This window comes from Pseudophryne corroboree, chromosome 5, assembly GCF_028390025.1.
Source record: "Pseudophryne corroboree isolate aPseCor3 chromosome 5, aPseCor3.hap2, whole genome shotgun sequence".
Taxonomy (NCBI): Eukaryota; Metazoa; Chordata; class Amphibia; order Anura; family Myobatrachidae; genus Pseudophryne; species Pseudophryne corroboree.
In genome coordinates, this window is record NC_086448.1 from 289610639 (window position 1) to 289631083 (window position 20445).

Sequence of the window (20445 nt, forward strand, 5' to 3'; positions counted from 1 at the left end):
AAGGCAGCCGAGAAGGGGGCGGAGCCTATCTCCTCAGCACACGGGCGCCATTTTCCATCACAGCTCCGCTGGAAGGACGTCTCCCTGACTCTCCCCTGCAGTCCTGCACTACAGAAAAGGGTAAAAAAGAGAGGGGGGGCACTAATTTGGCGCAGTTTGATAATAACAGCAGCTATAAAGGGAAAAGCACGTTATATAGTGGTATTCCTGTCTATATATAGCGCTCTGGTGTGTGCTGGCATACTCTCCCTCTGTCTCCCCAAAGGGCTAGTGGGGTCCTGTCCTCTATCAGAGCATTCCCTGTGTGTGTGCGGTGTGTCGGTACGATTGTGTCGACATGTTTGAGGAGGAAAATGAGATGGAGGCGGAACAATTGCCTATAATAGAGTTGTCACCCCCTAGGGAGTCGATACCTGAGTGGATGAGCTTATGGAAGGAATTGCGTGACAATGTCAGCTCTTTACGAAAGACAGTTGACGATATGAGACAGCCGGCTACTCAGCTTGTGCCTGTCCAGGGGTCTCAAACGCCATCAGGGGCTCTAAAACGCCCGTTACCTCAGATGGCAGACACAGACACGGATACTGACTCCAGTGTCGACGATGATGAGACAAATGTGACTTCCAGTAGGGCCACACGTTACATGATTGAGGCAATGAAAAATGTTTTGCATATTACTGATAATACAAGTACCACTAAAAAGGGTATTATGTTTGGTGAGAAAAAACTGCCTGTAGTTTTTCCTGTATCCGAGGAATTAAATGAAGTGTGTGACACGCTTGTCTAAACAGGTGGCACTACCCTCTCCTGATACGGCCGCCCTAAAGGAACCTGCCGACAGAAAGCAGGAGAATATCCTAAAATGTATATACACTCACACGGGTGTTATACTGCGACCAGCAATCGCCTCAGCCTGGATGTGCAGTGCTGGGGTGGCGTGGTCGGATTCCCTGACTGAAAATATTGATACCCTAGATAGGGACAGTATATTACTGACTATAGAGCATTTAAAAGATGCATTTTTATATATGCGTGATGCGCAGAGGGATATTTGCCGACTGGCATCAAGAGTTAGCGCGCTGTCCATTTCTGCAAGAAGAGGGTTATGGACGCAGCAGTGGTCAGGTGATGCGGATTCCAAAAGGCACATGGAAGTATTGCCTTATAAGGGGGAGGAGTTATTTGGGGGTAGGTCTATCAGACCTGGTAGCCACGGCAACTGCTGGAAGATCCACATTTTTACCCCAGGTAGCCTCTCAACATAAGAAGACGCCGTATTATCAGGCGCAGTCCTTTCGGCCCCATAAGGGCAAGCGGGCAAAAGGCTCCTCATTTCTGCCCCGTGGCAGAGGGAGAGGAAAAAGGCTGCAGCACACAGCCAGTTCCCAGGAACAGAAGCCCTCTCCCGCCTCCGCAAAGTCCTCAGCATGACGCTGGGGCTTTACAAGCGGACTCAGGCATGGTGGGGGCCCGTCTCAAGAAGTTCAGCGCGCAGTGGGCCCACTCGCAAGTGGACCCCTGGATCCTTCAGGTGGTATCTCAGGGGTACAAATTGGAATTCGAGACGTCTCCCCCTCGCCGTTTCCTAAAGTCTGCTTTACCGACGTCTCCCTCAGACAGGGAGGCAGTATTGCAAGCCATTCACAAGCTGTATTCCCAGCAGGTGATAATCAAGGTACCCCTCCTGCAACAGGGAAAGGGGTATTATTCCACACTGTTTGTGGTACCGAAGCCGGACGGCTCGGTGAGACCAATTTTAAATCTAAAATCCTTGAACACTTACATACAGAGGTTCAAATTCAAGATGGAGTCACTCAGAGCAGTGATTGCAAACCTGGAAGAAGGGGATTATATGGTGTCTCTGGACATCAAAGATGCTTATCTACATGTCCCAATTTACCCTTCTCACCAAGGGTACCTCAGGTTTGTGGTACAGAATTGTCACTATCAGTTTCAGACGCTGCCGTTTGGCTTGTCCACGGCACCCCGGGTCTTTACCAAGGTAATGGCCGAAATGATGATACTCCTTCGAAGGAAGGGAGTTTTAGTTATCCCTTACTTGGACGATCTCCTGATAAGGGCAAGATCCAGGGAACAGTTGGAAGTCGGGGTAGCACTATCTCAGATAGTGTTGCGGCAGCACGGTTGGATTCTCAATATTCCAAAATCGCAGCTGATCCCGACGACACGCCTTCTATTCCTAGGGATGATCCTGGACACAGTCCAGAAAAAGGTTTTTCTCCCGGAGGAGAAAGCCAGGGAGTTATCCGAGCTAGTCAGAAATCTCCTAAAACCAGGCCAAGTCTCAGTGCATCAATGCACAAGGGTCCTGGGAAAAATGGTGGCTTCCTACGAAGCAATCCCATTCGGCAGATTCCACGCAAGAACCTTACAGTGGGATCTGCTAGACAAATGGTCCGGGTCGCATCTTCAGATGCATCAGCGGATAATCTTGTCACCAAAGACAAGGGTGTCTCTCCTGTGGTGGTTGCAGAGTGCTCATCTTCTAGAGGGCCGCAGATTCGGCATTCAGGACTGGGTCCTGGTGACCACGGATGCCAGCCTGAGAGGCTGGGGAGCAGTCACACAGGGAAGAAATTTCCAGGGCTTGTGGTCAAGCCTGGAGACATCACTTCACATAAATATCCTGGAGCTAAGGGCCATCTACAATGCTCTAAGCCTAGCAAGACCTCTGCTTCAAGGTCAGCCGGTGCTGATCCAGTCAGACAACATCACGGCAGTCGCCCACGTAAACAGACAGGGCGGCACAAGAAGCAGGAGGGCAATGGCAGAAGCTGCAAGGATTCTTCGCTGGGCGGAAAATCATGTGATAGCACTGTCAGCAGTGTTCATTCCGGGAGTGGACAACTGGGAAGCAGACTTCCTCAGCAGACACGACCTCCACCCGGGAGAGTGGGGACTTCATCCAGAAGTCTTCCACATGATTGTGAACCGTTGGGAAAAACCAAAGGTGGACATGATGGCGTCCCGCCTCAACAAAAAACTGGACAGGTATTGCGCCAGGTCAAGGGACCCTCAGGCAATAGCTGTGGACGCTCTGGTAACACCATGGGTGTACCAGTCAGTGTATGTGTTCCCTCCTCTGCCTCTCATACCCAAGGTACTGAGAATTATAAGACGGAGAGGAGTAAGAACTATACTCGTGGCTCCGGATTGGCCAAGAAGGACTTGGTACCCGGAACTTCAAGAGATGCTCACAGAGGACCCGTGGCCTCTACCTCTAAGAAGGGACCTGCTCCAGCAGGGACCCTGTCTGTTCCAAGACTTACCGCGGCTGCGTTTGACGGCATGGCGGTTGAACGCCGGATCCTGAAGGCAAAAGGCATTACGGATGAAGTCATCCCTACCCTGATCAAAGCCAGGAAGGATGTAACCGCACAACATTATCACCGTATTTGGCGTAAATATGTTGCGTGGTGCGAGGCCAGGAAGGCCCCTACAGAGGAATTTCAACTGGGTCGTTTCCTGCATTTCCTGCAAACAGGACTGTCTATGGGCCTAAAATTAGGGTCCATTAAGGTTCAAATTTCGGCCCTGTCGATTTTCTTCCAGAAAGAACTGGCTTCAGTTCCTGAAGTTCAGACGTTTGTCAAGGGGGTACTGCATATACAGCCTCCTTTTGTGCCTCCAGTGGCACCTTGGGATCTCAATGTAGTTTTGGGGTTCCTAAAATCACATTGGTTTGAACCACTCACCACTGTGGACTTAAAATATCTCACATGGAAAGTGGTAATGCTGTTGGCCCTGGCTTCGGCCAGGCGTGTGTCAGAATTGGCGGCTTTATCCTATAAAACCCCTTACCTAATTTTTCATACGGACAGGGCAGAATTGAGGACTCGTCCTCAATTTCTCCCTAAGGTTGTTTCAGCGTTTCACCTGAACCAGCCTATTGTGGTACCTGCGGCTACTAGGGACTTGGAGGACTCCAAGTTGCTGGATGTAGTCAGGGCCCTGAAAATATATGTTTCCAGGACGGCTGGAGTCAGAAAATCTGACTCGCTGTTTATCCTGTATGCACCCAACAAGCTGGGTGCTCCTGCTTCTAAGCAGACTATTGCTCGTTGGATTTGTAGTACAATTCAGCTTGCACATTCTGTGGCAGGCCTGCCACAGCCTAAATCTGTAAAAGCCCATTCCACAAGGAAGGTGGGCTCATCTTGGGCGGCTGTCCGAGGGGTCTCGGCTTTACAACTTTGCCGAGCAGCTACTTGGTCAGGGGCAAACACGTTTGCTAAATTCTACAAATTTGATACCCTGGCTGAGGAGGACCTGGAGTTCTCTCATTCGGTGCTGCAGAGTCATCCGCACTCTCCCGCCCGTTTGGGAGCTTTGGTATAATCCCCATGGTCCTTACGGAGTTCCCAGCATCCACTAGGACGTCAGAGAAAATAAGAATTTACTTACCGATAATTCTATTTCTCGTAGTCCGTAGTGGATGCTGGGCGCCCATCCCAAGTGCGGATTGTCTGCAATACTTGTACATAGTTGCTGTTACAAAAATCGGGTTTTTGTTGTTGTGAGCCATCTTTTCAGAGGCTCCGCTGTTATCATGCTGTTAACTGGGTTCAGATCACAGGTTGTACGGTGTGATTGGTGTGGCTGGTATGAGTCTTACCCGGGATTCAAAATCCTTCCTTATTGTGTACGCTCGTCCGGGCACAGTATCCTAACTGAGGCTTGGAGGAGGGTCATAGGGGGAGGAGCCAGTGCACACCAGGTAGTCCTAAAGCTTTACTTTTGTGCCCAGTCTCCTGCGGAGCCGCTAATCCCCATGGTCCTTACGGAGTTCCCAGCATCCACTACGGACTACGAGAAATAGAATTATCGGTAAGTAAATTCTTATTTTTACTTTACTTAGCTGTCCCCTAACAACAAATAGGTAAATGATTTTTGACTGGACATATCCTTTATTAAAAAAAATATATAAACCTTGTATGTTTTGCATTATAATGAGATTTGCGTCTTTACTTGTATTGCCACCCTTGGTGTTTCATATGGCTGTCCTGCTTAAACACTGAAGCAATTAGTTTTGAGAAGGCTGATTCTTCAGGGTCCAGTGCTTCCATGCCTTTCATTTGCAAAAGCTGCACATTTTAATGAAGTTGTTTCATCTGTGTTGCCAAACACTAGAATTTTGCTACTTCAAGTCTAATTATCTCAGTTGGCGATTGCTGTGTTTTATTAAAGCTGTCAAACGTACTGTTCATTAAATGCCCACATTTGCGGCATCTCTCCCACAAATAACATCAACTTGTTCTGCTGATGGATTGAAGGAACAGATTTCCTTCTTAAGCTTGGCAAATCTGTTTTACCAATCACAACAAATTCTAAGGTTGTTGCCCTTCTGATTAAAAAAAGTAATTTTGTATTACATTTAACAAAAAAAAATGGAAACTTTGCCTAAAGAAGTTATTTAAAGATATCTCAGTACCACGTGTATACACTGCACTAATGTTGATCCGTTGTTTGTATTGGTTTGTCATACATTAGATTTTGTTGACTTAACTGAATGGAATAAAACTTTATAATGATATCATATAAACCAAGCTTGTAATAAAGTGTCATAGAGTGTGCACCTTTCATCTGTTACAGTTGCCCAGTGTACTTTTCCTGTCCTCATGTGCCATTATACTAACCTTGCAAAGTGATTTCAATTGTATATATTGTACCTATTTTACAACACCTGTTTAACTATAAAGCTGACTCTACTGTGTACTGGCCTTTCCCACATACAGTATATTAGGCTGTCTTTAGCTGGCATAAGTAGTATAGCACTAAGGAAAGTAGTTGAAATGATTTGTGTTTTTAGCAGGGCAAGGGTTATAGAGTTAGGTTGTTTATGGTCCATGACAATTTTAAATGTTGTGAAATCTAAGCAGATATCTAAGCAGAATGTTAGGTCAGTTTTAGTTTACCAACTTCAATTAAGTCATGCTAGTTTTTGTTTAGAAAGTTTTGGGATAAATTAGATTAAATTAAATTTAAAAAAATTAATGATTACCTTCGTTGCAGTCTAATTGATCCAAGCTGCACTTCACTCTCTACTCGCTTTCTGTGAAACAAAGTTGTATTGATGCCCCATACCATGAACTTCCCATTTACACGAATAGGAGCAGGCACTTGATAGTCTGCTACACAATAAATAGAGATAACAGTTAACTTACTTGATGGTCACTGCCACTATAATTGTGTTCTTTGTGTTGAAAATGGATGGTCCACAAGTGTTTATTCATAGTTTACCTTTTTTGTGTTTTTGTTTAACTGGGGCATAATTTTAAATGAGACAAACCCATTTATCAGACATACTGAATAGTGGTGCAGATACATTGATGATATGGGTTTGGCGTCAGTTGGAGATGTAGCTTTCATATTTTGTATTTTTGTATTCTACTCATTCATTGAATCTGATATTTGTATATAAATAGACCAGCTAATTATTATTATTTTTATTATTATTATTATCGTATGTACTGTAACCAATAACACATTAACTTAATCAATTGGTAGGCACTTCTGTTTACAAAATAGACTCTGGGTCTATATACTTTTATGAGTTTAATACATTTCTGATGTGTCCAATCCACTACCGGGTTGTTATTATTATCCTTTATCTGTATGGCACCACAAGGGATCTGCAGCGCCCAATTACAGAATACAACAAACAAATAAATAAGCAAAACAGGGATACAGTGACTTACAGCTGAAGACAATATAGGACAAGTACAGACTACATAAACATATCTGCATCAGCAGATGACACGGAAATAAGTATCAGGGTGGCAGAAAACTGCAGGATGTGGTGCCATCGAAGGAGGTTTAAGAAAGAGAAGGAAAAGCACATGTGGGAAGATGGCCCTGCTCATGAAAGCTTACATTCCCAGGGGAGGGACAGACAGGGGTGACACAGATGGGTTAGACAGTGAACGTGGAACAGAGATTTAGGATGAGATTTGGCAGGAGTTGGTGAAGAAGTTGGTCTTGAGAGCTTAAGTCTTGTAGAGAGGTAAAAAGTCTGAGTGGGAGTGGTAGGAAATTCCAGAGAAAGGGAGCAGCACATGAAAAATCCTGGAGGTAGGAGTGGGAGGAAGTAATCAGTAGGTAGGAGAGTAGGTGTGCGTTAGCGGAGCAACAAGGATGGGGGGAGTATATTGTGAGAGTTAGGGTCAGAAATAAAAAATGGAAAAGGAATGGGAGAGGGCTTTGTAAGTGAGTGTGAGAACCTTGAATTGGATTCTGAAAGGGAACGGAAGCCATTGAAAGGCTTGCAGGAGAAGGGAGGTGGATGTAGTGAGAAAGATAAGCCAGTCTGCTGCACTGAGGATAGATTAGACTGGAGATAGGCATTTGTCAGGGATTCGAGATAGGAGGAAATTACAGTAGTCCAGTCTGGAGATGACCAGTGAGTGTATAAGTATCCTTGGTGAGAAAGGGTCTGATCCTGGAAATATTGTTGAGATGAAACAGCCACATTTGTGAAAGGTGCCAATTGTTTGGTATGAAAGAGAGGGAGGAGTCGAGGATTACTCCAAGACAGCTGACTTGGGGGCTAGAGGAGATAATAGTGCCATCAATAGATAATTAAATTATGGGAGGTGAGGTTGTGCGGGAGGAAGGAAAAATGATCTGATCAGTCTTAGACACGTTAAGCTTAAAAAAGCTCATCTAAAGAGGATGTATAGGGATCTGAGTTCACCTAAAGATGTATAGAGAGAGAAATGGAGACAACCAAGATCAGAACCTTGGGCAAACCTACAGTTAGTGGTAGTGTGGGGGGGTTGGAGTCATGAGAGGAGACAGAAGAAACAGATCCACCCATGTCACTAGTATTTCTCCATTTGAGCTATATGCCATCTACAGTATGACATGTCACATTACTTTTAGCGTGTGAAAATCAGAACGGTTCAACCAAAAGTGCATATACAGTATGGTTGCCTGCACCTCCTTTTTCTGCTTTTGTTTGTTGTCATGGGGCTACACTTTAGGGTTGTGCCTCCTAACTCTGTATTTAAATGAAGGGTACAGTACATGCTCTGGTGTCTCTTTAACGGGTTGGATTTGTGTGACCGGTCGTCTCCATACCGACGCTGGGTTCCCGGCTGTCAGATGGTCTGCGGGGGGGCTAGCGCAACGAAGCACTTTGCGGGCTCGCTGCGCTCACCATAGGTTCTATTCCTAATCTATGGGTATCGTGGAAACCCACGAGTGGGGATAGTCCCTGTTGGTCAGCATGCTGACCGCTAGCTATTGAGCATTCGAGATTCCGGCGTCTGTATTGTGACCGGGTGTCTCTCGACCGCCGGTCATATAATTGCATCCCCTCTCTAACAGGTATTATGTTACAGCTGTTTATGTGCTTATTAGATTTTATGTTATTGAGCTGATTTGTTCCATACCATCTTTGTAAATTCCGTGTTTATTCCTGTTCTAATTCATTATTGAATCAGCCTTTTCCTGAACATCCCTGTCTGCTTGTATACTGACCTTGAATCTGCGTTGTCCATATATACATTTAGGTCTTGTCATTTTGTTTTTTTGATCATTTGCTGATAGCCTGACAGTCTTGCATCAAAGCCTATTACATGTTTCACATGATCCTTATAGAAGACTGCTCACCCATTAACTAGTAAAGGCCTGGCCAACCTGTGTCTCTCCATCCAGGGGTGTAATTAATTCCCAGAGGCGCTGGAGACACCTGCCTTCATGCTCCAAGCCCTGAAGTGGCACTTGTATAAATATATATATATATATATACATATATATATATATATATATATATATATATATATATTGATAGTATGCTTCCAGGATTAAAGCTCACCTGCCAACTAATTTATGGCTTTTAAAGGTGAGACAGTTGCCAACACAGCTTCTAAATTACCACAAAGGAAGCAGCTGACACAGGTTTAAAGTAAATTAGCTCAGAAAGGGTGCATATAAAAGCTGTAATTACAGAAAGGTTAAAAATTAACCAAATATATTCATATACAGGAAAACCACCGCACTCACCATACCCAGGAATGGTGTGCACACCTGCACTCACCACCCCCAGGTCAGGGTGCAGTGGCCTGTGACCACATTGCTTAAATATTATACCGAGAACCCAGCACTCACCTTAGTAAGCTCACTCACCTCAATACATCAGTACATGAATAATGGGGTTTTAGTTCATGGATTGTGCAATGCATTTAAGCTTGCAACCCAACATCAAGGGACCCCATCTCACTGCAAGTCCTACTCTATCACCTAGACTTTTGAAAACCTGGTCACTGCTATCACATCAAAGTCAAATTGAAAGAAATTAAATAAATACATTTTATATATATATATATATATATATATATATATATATATTGTGACAAGAACACTGGGATAGTGTTTGAGGGCAGGTATGTTTGTCCCAGGTTCTTGTCTTACATGTTTTAGAAAATGAAAACTTCTAGGAAAATGCTTTTGTTTTGTTAGAACCTTTTCAGTTTGCTGGAAAAGCTGGATAAGGGCCCTGAGAGAGATAACGCGAGTTCCAGACATTGGGCCCAGTTTGGATCTTTGGCCTCACAGAGGGATAATCAGGGCTTTCAGCTGTGCAAGAGCCTTATAGGGCTTCTAGCTTGATTAATGTGTGCAGACTGCCTGGGAAGACTGCAGGATCTGTGTGAGAGAAACACGCTTCCTGATACAAGTGAGCTATACCGTGTTTACTGGAGAACTCTGTGTTTTTGTTTAGTGATAGTTAGGAACATCTTGTGTTTAGTTAGTGCCGGACAGGCAAGGTATTTTCTTTTGGTGTTTGTTTTATTTTCTGTATAATAAAACTGGCTGGGGCCAGTTGTACCAGAAACTGGACTTGTGTGGTTCCTCAGCTGCTGCGTGCTGCCATTTACCCCAGGAAACGGCACCTTGTACCCTTACAGTGTTACAACTTGGTGGAGAATGCGAGCATGCCGTTCTGCGCATAAGTGAAAGCAGCAGCTTTGTGAGGCCTGCAGAAAACGGTGGTTTATGCAGATACAGCCCAGTGTGAAGTTACTGAGACTCGCCTTGAGGATTTGATATATGTCCTGGGTGAAAGCAGTCACAAAGCCACCTGAAAAGTCTGTCGACATGGAGGAACTGCTCAAAGCCTTGCTGCAAGCTACTGCGGCTCAGCAGGAGGCCAACAGACAGCAGCAGGTGGCAATGGAGAAAAATTGGAGACTACAGCGAGAGGCCTTAACAGAAGTGGTGCAGAGCCTTGAAGCCCGGATTGGAGATATGGCAGTCAGTGCTCCGACCAGCTCTAGTTCTATACGGGCCAGTCACTTCCTGCAGAAAATGACAGAGGCTGATGATGTGGAGGCCTACCTGACCACGTTTGAAAGGACTGCCGAGCGTGAGAACTGGCCGAAAGAACAGTGGGACAGTCTGCTGGCACCTTTTCTGTCAGGTGAGCCCCAAAAAGCGTACTTTGATTTAAGCCCTGCTGAGGCTCGGGACTATGATAAACTAAAGACTGAGATCCTGACCCGCCTGGGAGTCACGCTGTCAGTACGAGCACAACGGGTGCACCGTTGGGTGTATGCCATGGAGAAGCCTCCTCGCTCCCAGATGCACGACCGTATTCAGCTAACAAAAAAATGGTTACAGCCAGAGACATTAACTGGTCCCCAGATGGTTGAAAGAGTCGTCATGGACCGCTACTTGAGATCTTTGCCCATGGTCCTGCGCAAGTGGGTGAGCCATGGAAACCCGGGTACTGCTGACCAATTAGTGGACATGGTAGAGAGGTATTTGGCAGCAGAGGAACTACTGATGACCACCCAGCAACCCATAGATCCTCGACAGCGCCCTTCAGTAAAGACTGGTAAGACTGTTCCGTGGGAAAACGTTGCTGGTCGGTTAAGAGAACGCAAGGCTGGAGAGACTGTAAACACTGGCCCTGGAGACATGCCAATGGGGCTAGAACGGTCTATGCTGCCCAAACGGGTTGATAATCGTGTGATTAAATGTTTTAGGTGTGGTATGCCAGGTCATGTTATTGCCAATTGCCCAGTCACACAAGAACCCATGCAATGTGATGCTGCCTTTGAATGTCGCAGAATGTCTTTATTTGCTAGGTTAGCCTGTACTGTGGTACCTTCACCTGAGCTGGAAAAACAAATGTGTGATGTGTTCTTAGAGGGTAACCGGGTAGAGGCCTTGCTAGATTCAGGAAGTTTAGTTACCCTCGTGAAAGCTGGGTTAGTGAACCCCTTAAAGGTCCAGCAAATACCTATTGGGGTAACTTGCATACATGGGGATACCCAACATTATGTCACTCTGAAGTGAATATAGAAACTTGTTGTGGGTCAGCACTTGTTAAAGTAGGACTGGTCCCCACCTTGGTGCATGAGGCCATAATAGGGAGGGATTTTCCTCATTTTTGGAAACTGTGGGAATCACGGTTATCAACAGATGTGAGAAGTAAAGAGCCAGTTGATAATACCGGTGATTTTATGGATGTACGTGTGTCTTCGGAACTTTCTGACCCTTTGCCTTTTGCTAGTTTGGCTGGGGAAATGACAGATAGTGAGTCCAGTGCGGACCCTCTTGCAGGGAACAGAGACATAGTAGTTAGAACTGAAAGCGTGCCTGACCTGGAGGTAAAGAAGGATCTGTTTGCATCTTAACAGTTAAAGGATCCTACCTTAATAAAAGCTAGAGAGAATGTTAAGGTTGTTAATGGGGAACCTGTGGTACCAGGTGACAGGGTTATGTATCCCCACATGGCCATCTGTAATGAGCTCTTGTACCACATTGTCAAAAGGGGTGAGGATGTGGTGGAACAGTTGGTAGTTCCCCAGCCTTATCGGAGAACGGTACTAGATTTAGCTCATAGTCACGTTACCGCAGGACATTTAGGGGCAGAAAAAACCACTGAAAGAGTTTTGCAAAGGTTCTTTTGGCCAGGGGTTTATAAAGAAGTGTCTGAATATTGTTCTTCCTGTCCTGAATGCCAGTATCATGCCCCTAGACCCCATTTCAGGAGCCCACCTGTTCTCATGCCTATTATAGAGGTCCCGTTTGACAGAATAGCCATGGATCTCGTGGGGCCCTTATTAAAGTCTGCTCGGGGCCATCAGTATATCCTGGTAATTATGTACTATGCCACTCGATATCCTGAGGCTGTCCCTTAACGCACTATCACAACCAAGGCGATAGCTAGGAAGCTGGTGCAGGTTTTTAGTAGAGTGGGAATACCAAAAGAAATTTTGACTGACCAAGGTACTCCATTTATGTCAAAGATCATGAAAGAATTGTGCAAATTATTTAAGGTCACTCACCTCAGGACGTCCATCTACCATCCCCAAACTGACGGGTCGGTGTAAAGGTTTAATAAAACATTAAAAAGTATGTTAAAAAAAGGTTGTTGAGAGAGATGGGAAAAACTGGGATTGTTTGTTGCCCTACTTGTTAATGGCCATCAGAAAAGTTCCTCAGTCCTCTACGGTTTTTCTCCATTTGATTTGTTGTATGGTAGACACCCCAGAGGGCTGTTGGACATTGCCAAAGAGACGTGGGAAGGACAGCCCACTCCTTATAGAAGCGTTGTTGAACATGTAACACAAATGCAGGATAGGATTGCAGCCGTGGTACCTATTGTCAGAGAGCACATGGAACAGGCCCAAAGTGCTCAACAGAGGGTATATAACCGGAGTGCCAAGATACGGGAATTTGCTCCTGGAGATAGAGTTCTTGTTTTGGTACCCACTGTGGAAAGCAAATTCCTAGCTAAATGGCAGGGTCCATTTGAGATCAGGGAAAAAGTGAATGAGGTTAATTACAAAGTATACCAGCCGGGAAAGAGAAAACCCGAACAAATCTACCATGTTAACTTAATCAAACCCTGGAAAGATAGCTTGTCTGTCAGCGGAGCCTTGCCCTTCGGTGTCTTCACCTCGGTTGCTTCCCGCAGTAAAGGTGTCAGAGACATTATCAGCTGATCAGAACAATCAGGTTAAAGAATTTCTCATCCAAAATAGGGAGATATTTTCAGAGCTGCCTGGCCGAACGACCATAATAAAACATGACATTGTCACAGAACCAGGGGTCAGGGTTCATTTAAAGCCATATAGGATTCCTGAAGCTCAGCGAGAAGCTGTTTCTAAAGAAGTTAAAACCATGTTAGAACTTGGAGTCATAGAGGAATCTAACAGTGAGTGGTCCAGTCCCATAGTGCTCATCCCGAAGCCCGACGGTAGCATACGCTTCTGTAATGACTTTCGTAAGTTAAATGAGGTGTCCAAGTTTGACGCGTACCCCATGCCCCGTGTGGATGAGCTTATAGAAAGTCTGGGAATAGCCAGGTTTCTCACCACGTTGGACCTGACCAAATGTTACTGGCAAATACCTTTATCTGATAGCGCAAAAGAAAAAACAGCCTTTTCGGTTCCGGAGGGGCTGTACCAGTATAAGATGTTACCCTTTGGGTTGCATGGGGCTCCAGCAACCTTTCAACGGGCGATGGATATAATTTTGAGGCCCCATAGAAAATATGCAGCTGCCTATTTGGATGATGTGGTAATTCACAGTACAGACTGGGGGTCCCATTTGGTTAAAGTACAAGCAGTACTGGACTCAATCAGAGAGGCAGGGTTAACTGCTAACCCAAAGAAGTGCTGCCTCGCAATGGAGGAGGTCAAATACTTGGGCTTCACCATAGGCAGAGGTCTGATTAGGCCCCAATTAAATAAAATTGATGCTATTCAAAACTGGCCTCGTCCAGTGAATAAAAAACAGGTAAGGGCTTTTTTGGGAATAACTGGGTACTATAGACGGTTTATTCCCAATTTTGCGACCACAGCGATGCCGTTGTCAGACCTTACCAAAGGGAAGCAGTCAAATACGGTAAAATGGAACCCTGATGCAGAAAAAGCGTTCCAAGCGTTAAAAGTGGCTGTGTTCACAACCGGTATTGATAACACCAGATTTTTCAAAAGAATTTGTGGTACAGACAGATGCCTCAGAGGTAGGGATAGGCGCTGTGCTGTCCCAAACCAGAGATGGGGACGAACACCCTATCATTTATTTGAGTAGGAAACTCAATGAGCATGAAAAAAGGTATGCCATTGTGGAAAGGGAGGCTTTGGCCATTAAGTGGGCACTAGATACCTTGAGATATTACCTCTTGGGTAAACATTTCAGACTAGTGACAAATCATGCCCCTTTAAAATGGATGTATGTAAATAGAGGCAAGAATGCTCGTGTAACTAGATGGTTTCTAGCGTTGCAGGATTTTAAGTTTACTGTCGAACATAGACCGGGTACACAATTGGCCAACGCAGATGCATTGTCCCGCATCTTCTGTTTGGGGGCTACAAGTGTTCCGGCCCCTAGGTCGAAACAGGGGAGGAGGATATGTGACAAGAACACTGGGATAGTGTTTGAGGGCAGGTATGTTTGTCCCAGGTTCTTGTCTTACATGTTTTAGAAAATGAAAACTTCTAGGAAATGCTTTTGTTTTGTTAGAACCTTTTCAGTTTGCTGGAAAAGCTGGATAAGGGCCCTGAGAGAGAGATAAGGCGAGTTCCAGACATTGGGCCCAGTTTGGATCTTTGGCCTCACAGAGGGCTAATCAGGGCTTTCAGCTGTGCAAGAGCCTTATAGGGCTTCTAGCTTGATTAATGTGTGCAGACTGCCTGGGAAGACTGCAGGATCTGTGTGAGAGAAACACGCTTCCTGATACAAGTGAGCTATACAGTGCTTACTGGAGAACTCTGTGTTTTTGTTTAGTGATAGTTAGGAACATCTTGTGTTTAGTTAGTGCCGGACAGGCAAGGTATTTTCTTTTGGTGTTTGTTTTATTTTCTGTATAATAAAACTGGCTGGGGCCAGTTGTACCAGAAACTGGACTTGTGTGGTTCCTCAGCTGCTGCGTGCTGCCATTTACCCCAGGAAACGGCACCTTGTACCCTTACAGTGTTACAATAAATATATATATATATATATATATATATATATATATATAGTTCCAATATGACCGCACTCCAAACAAAAGTTTTAAATACCTGGGTGCCCTCCACGGTCCAAACGGAGCAAACACAGAGAGAGAGATACCGGCGGCACTCCACGGGTTTTCAAAAAAGAGACAGCTACACAAGCTTTAAATGTCAACGTTTCAGGTGCTGTTTAATCACACCTTTCGTCAGGATATATATATATGAAAAGCAAAGGGCGCTATACCATATGTGATATCCTAAGTGTACTTGTGAAAATTCATATGATGAATAAAGGTGTTCTTTTAAAACAGTGTCCATTCTGAACTGATTAACATAGGTAATTCGGCTTGAGTCCTAATTGGTATCCCAATAATGGGGGTTGTTACATCCCATACACTCTGGAAGTATTTCTCTCCACCAAATTACCCAAAAACAAAGGCCCAATGGCCAGTCAATAGTTTATATCAAAAATATTATATTCTTGGTATAATTATATACAGGCTTTAAAATGTAACAGCATAAAAATGGTGTCAGATAATCCAATGTTGCAAATAAGGGTGATGATACTCATTACTGCCAGCACCCTTACATGTGTGAGCTCGAGGCAGGATCCACTCAGTTAGCACTTGGACAATGGCACTCAATACCCAACCTGTTGTGTCTGTATAGATTGACTTCTTCAGGGGTGTAGCAAGAAGCAATAAATATAACAGCAGAAGGCAATTCACTAACTGTTCTTAAGAATGTGTTTGCTCATAAATATCACAATGAGCATTGCCTTCAATATTAAACCACGTAGTTCCTCAAAGAGTTCTATCTATCTATCTATCTACACACCCATACACCATATATATTTTTTTTTCTTTTTAAGGGGGCCCAACTTGCCTCCATGTGACTAGGATGAACTTACACCCCTGTCTCCAACTGTTGTGAAAGTACACATCCCAGCATTCCCTGCACCGTTTTAGCATTTCCTAATAGCAATACTATGGCAGGGCATGCTGGTACTTTCACAGCAGCTGAAGAGCCACAGATTGGCCAGGCCAGAACTAATAGCACAGTGTCTGCTAACCCATAGTCAGCAACTCCACCTATAGTCTTTGATGTTACGTTTACTCCTGGCTTACCAAAGTGAGTCATATGTTTATATAAATATAAGGTTTTATATATCGGTTGTATTATATGTACACAGAAATGACATTTTAAGAATACAGGTTGAGTATCCCATGTCCAAATATTCCGAAATACAGAATTTTTTGAGTGAGACTGAGATAGTGAAACCTTTGTTTTCTGACTGCTCAATGTACACACACTTTGTTTAATACACAAAGTTATTAAAAATATTGTATTAAATGACCTTCAGGTTGTGTGTATAAGGTGTATATGAAACATAAATGCATTCTGTTCTAAGACTTGGGTCCCATCTCCATGATATCTCATTATGGTATGCAATTATTCCAAAATACGGAAAAATCCGATATCCAAAATACTTCCGGTCCCAAGCATTTTGGATAAGGGATACTCAACCTGTATTTGCAATAAAGAATGCATACATATACTCATACAAAGCCATTTTTAATTAAAGGAAATTGTGTATTTGTTGCAGAATACTTACCTTTATATGGCAGTTGTATGAATATCCTCCATGCCTTCCACCAAAGCCATCCAATTTAATTACAAAACACAATTTATGTTGCATATTTCTTTGTGAATAAGACAGCGCATTTGTCTTGAGTGACAAATTAATGACAATGTCTGAGGGCACTTTGCACAGACATTGTCATCTATCATTTATCAAGCAACAGTGTGCATTCTTTAATAGCCTCATCTTTTGTTTTATTTTTTTGTATATAGATTGACTTCAGCACATATTTTGGTCCATTTATTATGTGGTCCTAAGACATGAATAAAGGATATTGTCATGTTGGTGTTAGTAAATAATTCTCTCTCCTTACATGCTTCAGAAATAATTACATCCACTGGTGGAAGGCAGTAAAAGGATCATTTATCTTTCTGAAGTAGGGAACTTATCTAAAAAACTGTTGCAGCATAATAAAAGACAGATTTCAAATATATGTGGCAGCTGGGTTATACTTCCCACTTACAATACATTTTGTGGAAGTCTTCAGTATTGTGTGCCAATAATGATGGTTTACAGAACTATAGGGATAAATACCATGTCTTGTGTTCATTGTTTATGCTTTGTTTTTTTACAGACGCATCAAGATAACATTCTGGGAAATGTTATTCAAAATGTGATCTCTTTATTGTACAACTTGGTTTCTCATCAAGACACAAACATGAAACTCCTCTATGAACAAGGTGTGTAAAATTGTTTGTATGTATGTTAGCGATAAACTCAAAAACCACTGATCCGATTTTGATGGGGTTTTCACTGAAATGTTCCTTGAGATCCTCCGAGTAAAGTAGTCTATGAATCATCTCTCTATCATGTTAATTGACTAATTAGCGGACAAAATCATCAATGCATTGTTTCTTCTTTGTTGTTGGGTTTCATAGCCATGCATGGGTAATGGGGTGCGAGGCACACATAAGTAATGGGGCACACAATAATGAGACAGCGGCCATCATGCAACTTCTCGCTGGTTGTCCATGGTCCTGACAGGCTCCGCCTCCTATCAGGACCCTGAGCAGCCAGCCAGGAGCCACAAGATGGCCGCTGCCCGTCCAAGTCAGCAGCACTGCAGTCAAGGACATGCAGACGACAGACAAGCGATATTAAAGCATTGAGGGCCAGATTCAGACTTAAAAGTAAATCACGCGTAAGCTCAGCTGTTGCTAAACTGTATTTATGGATAAATATGCACATTTGCCCGATTGCAGAATTATACTCATTTTGGGTTTGGACCACCCTTACATGTACATCTGGTTTGCTGTTAGTCTTTATAATAATTATGTGTCCCAATGCACTGTTGCTGCAGTCGCGCCAATCATCCCTTCTTTTCACTCCAGGTCTTGTGCAACTCAGCTTGCGATGAGCATCAGTTTTACATGATGCAACAAAAACATTTTCACAAGACTGCACTGATAAATTTCATATGTGATACTTGTATATTTGTGTGCGACTGAGTCTATATCTATGGCTTTTATTCACTCCAATTTCTATTGTGCTTCATATACAGATGCAGCCTCAGTCACCCACAGATATACAAGTGTTGCATATCAAATGAATCAGTGCAGTCTGATGAAGCAGTTTTGTCATATTGCGACTAAGACATTTGGTGCTATGTGCACCTCACTCATGACACATGGTGGATTAAGACTAGGGAGTATATTCAATAAGAGTCGGATCCATTCCAAAATGCATTTGTCGGAATGGATCCGACAAGCCCTATTAAATAGAGTGGCAAAATCCGACTGTTGGATTTGGCCAGCGTCCGTGCAGCTGCTGTTAGCAGCTCCCTGTATGTGAGATCACAGCGAGCTGCTGGAGGGAGGCACACATCATGACACTCAGCCGTGTATCCCAGTGCCGTCTGGGGAGCGCTGCAGGGGGGTCGCCCATCAGGTACCTGCATGCCCTGCTGCCCCTAGCCCGCCGCACCGCTCACCATAGCCCGCCGCACCGCTCCCATAGCCCGCTGCACCGCTCCCCCGTCTCCTTACCTCAATCCGACTTTTTTTAAAGACGGATTGAGATTGTCGGAAACGGGGCCAAAACCTGTTGGATTCGGCCCCGTTTCTGACAGAAGCACGCGAATCAGCGGCTTTTCCTCCGATACACGTGTTTTCCGACAAGTCGGAAATTCCGACTTCTGTCGGAAACTGCCGTTTTTTTCCGACAAGACAGCAGCTTCCGACAACTATTGAATACACCATAGGTGTATGAGGACAATTCTGTACACTATACTTGGTGCAAAAGATACGCCGTTAAATATATTTACATATATGTACAACTATCCTGCAGTTCCGTTGTCATGCCCTCACTCAACTGTGCTTATGTGAGAGTGCCCTGTTACAACCCACTTGCCCAACTTTGGTCAGTGCATAGATGTATCTCATTTTTGCAGCATGTGCAGTGCAATGACATGAGTGATATGCTCCAAAATAGATTTACGTTCAACTAAGCATCATTCACTGAATGAGCATCAGACATCATACAGATATATCCTTTCTTACTATTGTTTCAGTCGTGCCAAATAGCCCCTCTCTGCACATCAGGTAGCATGAAGCTAGACTGTGGTGAGTGTCTTTTCCGCTCATGAGCATCTTATTTGCATGGTCATAACACATAGAAGTGACAAAACTGTATTGCTAGCTTACACTGACTGATTTGGTGTGCAGTATTTGTACATCTGTTTGTGACTTAATCAGTGTAAAAAAGGCTCCGATGCAGTGGCTGCTTCTTTTCTTCACAGAGGGTTGTGTGCTTCACCTGCAACTCTCTACATGGGTAAAACCAATTCAGGTTCTGTTAATGTCGCAGCTTAGCATCTTTGGTACACTGTCTATGGCCTGTTTAAAGTGTCTGCGATGCAACTAAGATGTAAATTACCTTCTTGGTAATGATTACTGGCGCAGGAAGTGACTTCATGCACGTTAGTGTTGATGTCAATTTTGCTAAAAAATAAAATAAACAAACCCTTAGTCCCGTTCAGCCTTGGGTTTAGCCCTATATCTGCAGATGTATGCAACCAAGATCTCTGAATTATCTTATATTATGTGTTATTATTTTTCACTCAGTGTGCATTAGGGATAGCAAAATGTTTTTTCTTACTCAGAATTACCCCTCCCTTTTAGCACCTGAGTGACATCACAATGTGATTGTGCAGCTTGCCAGTCAATGTGCATTGTAGTTTAGAGAGGCATGGATTGGTTAGCATTAGGAGGGATTGCTGACTTCGGAGTGACATTAGAGAAGCTAGGGGTCTCTCCAGATAAGCTGGCTTTCAGATGCTGTAGGAGCCATTGTCATGTGGCCTTACACTGGGCTATTTGTCCCAGACATATTTGTAATTATTTATGGGGTGGGTTTGGGGCGCGGTGCTGGTGTGGTTGGGCTGCTTTAGATCGGCACACCCTAACACTTTATTAACACTTAATTTTTTTTTTCACATTTTATATATTTTTGTATTATTTTAATCATGCCTATTACTTACATAGCACCTATGTGCTTCTTAATATACCCTTACTAATTTTCACCTGTGTGCTGCCCTGGGGTGGCCAGCCTGTGCTGACATGATGAGGTCCCACACCCCGGAACCATACCTAGTATTAGGGACCCCCAGTGACAGACACGCCTTGCCGTTCGGCCTGGGGGCCTAGCCCTATATCTGCAGATGTATGCAACCAAGACCTCTGTATTATCTGATATTATGTAGTGCTATTTCTCTTACGTCCTAGAGGATGCTGGGGTCCACATTAGTACCATGGGGTATAGACGGGTCCACTAGGAGCCACTGGCACTTTAAGAGTTTGAGAGTGTGGGCTGGCTCCTCCCTCTATGCCC

General features: G+C 44.1%; 1 protein-coding gene across 4 annotated transcripts in view; it reads left to right on the forward strand.

Moving 5' to 3' along the window:
- The window catches only part of ULK4 (unc-51 like kinase 4), a 1561547-nt gene that overhangs the window by 1068143 nt on the left and 472959 nt on the right, over window positions 1–20445 (forward strand). For all 4 annotated transcript variants that reach the window (XM_063922404.1, XM_063922401.1, XM_063922403.1 and 1 more), the window contains one exon: window positions 17192–17297. In XM_063922404.1, coding sequence (XP_063778474.1) covers window positions 17192–17297 — 106 coding nt within the window. The remainder of the gene's footprint in view (window positions 1–17191; window positions 17298–20445) is intronic.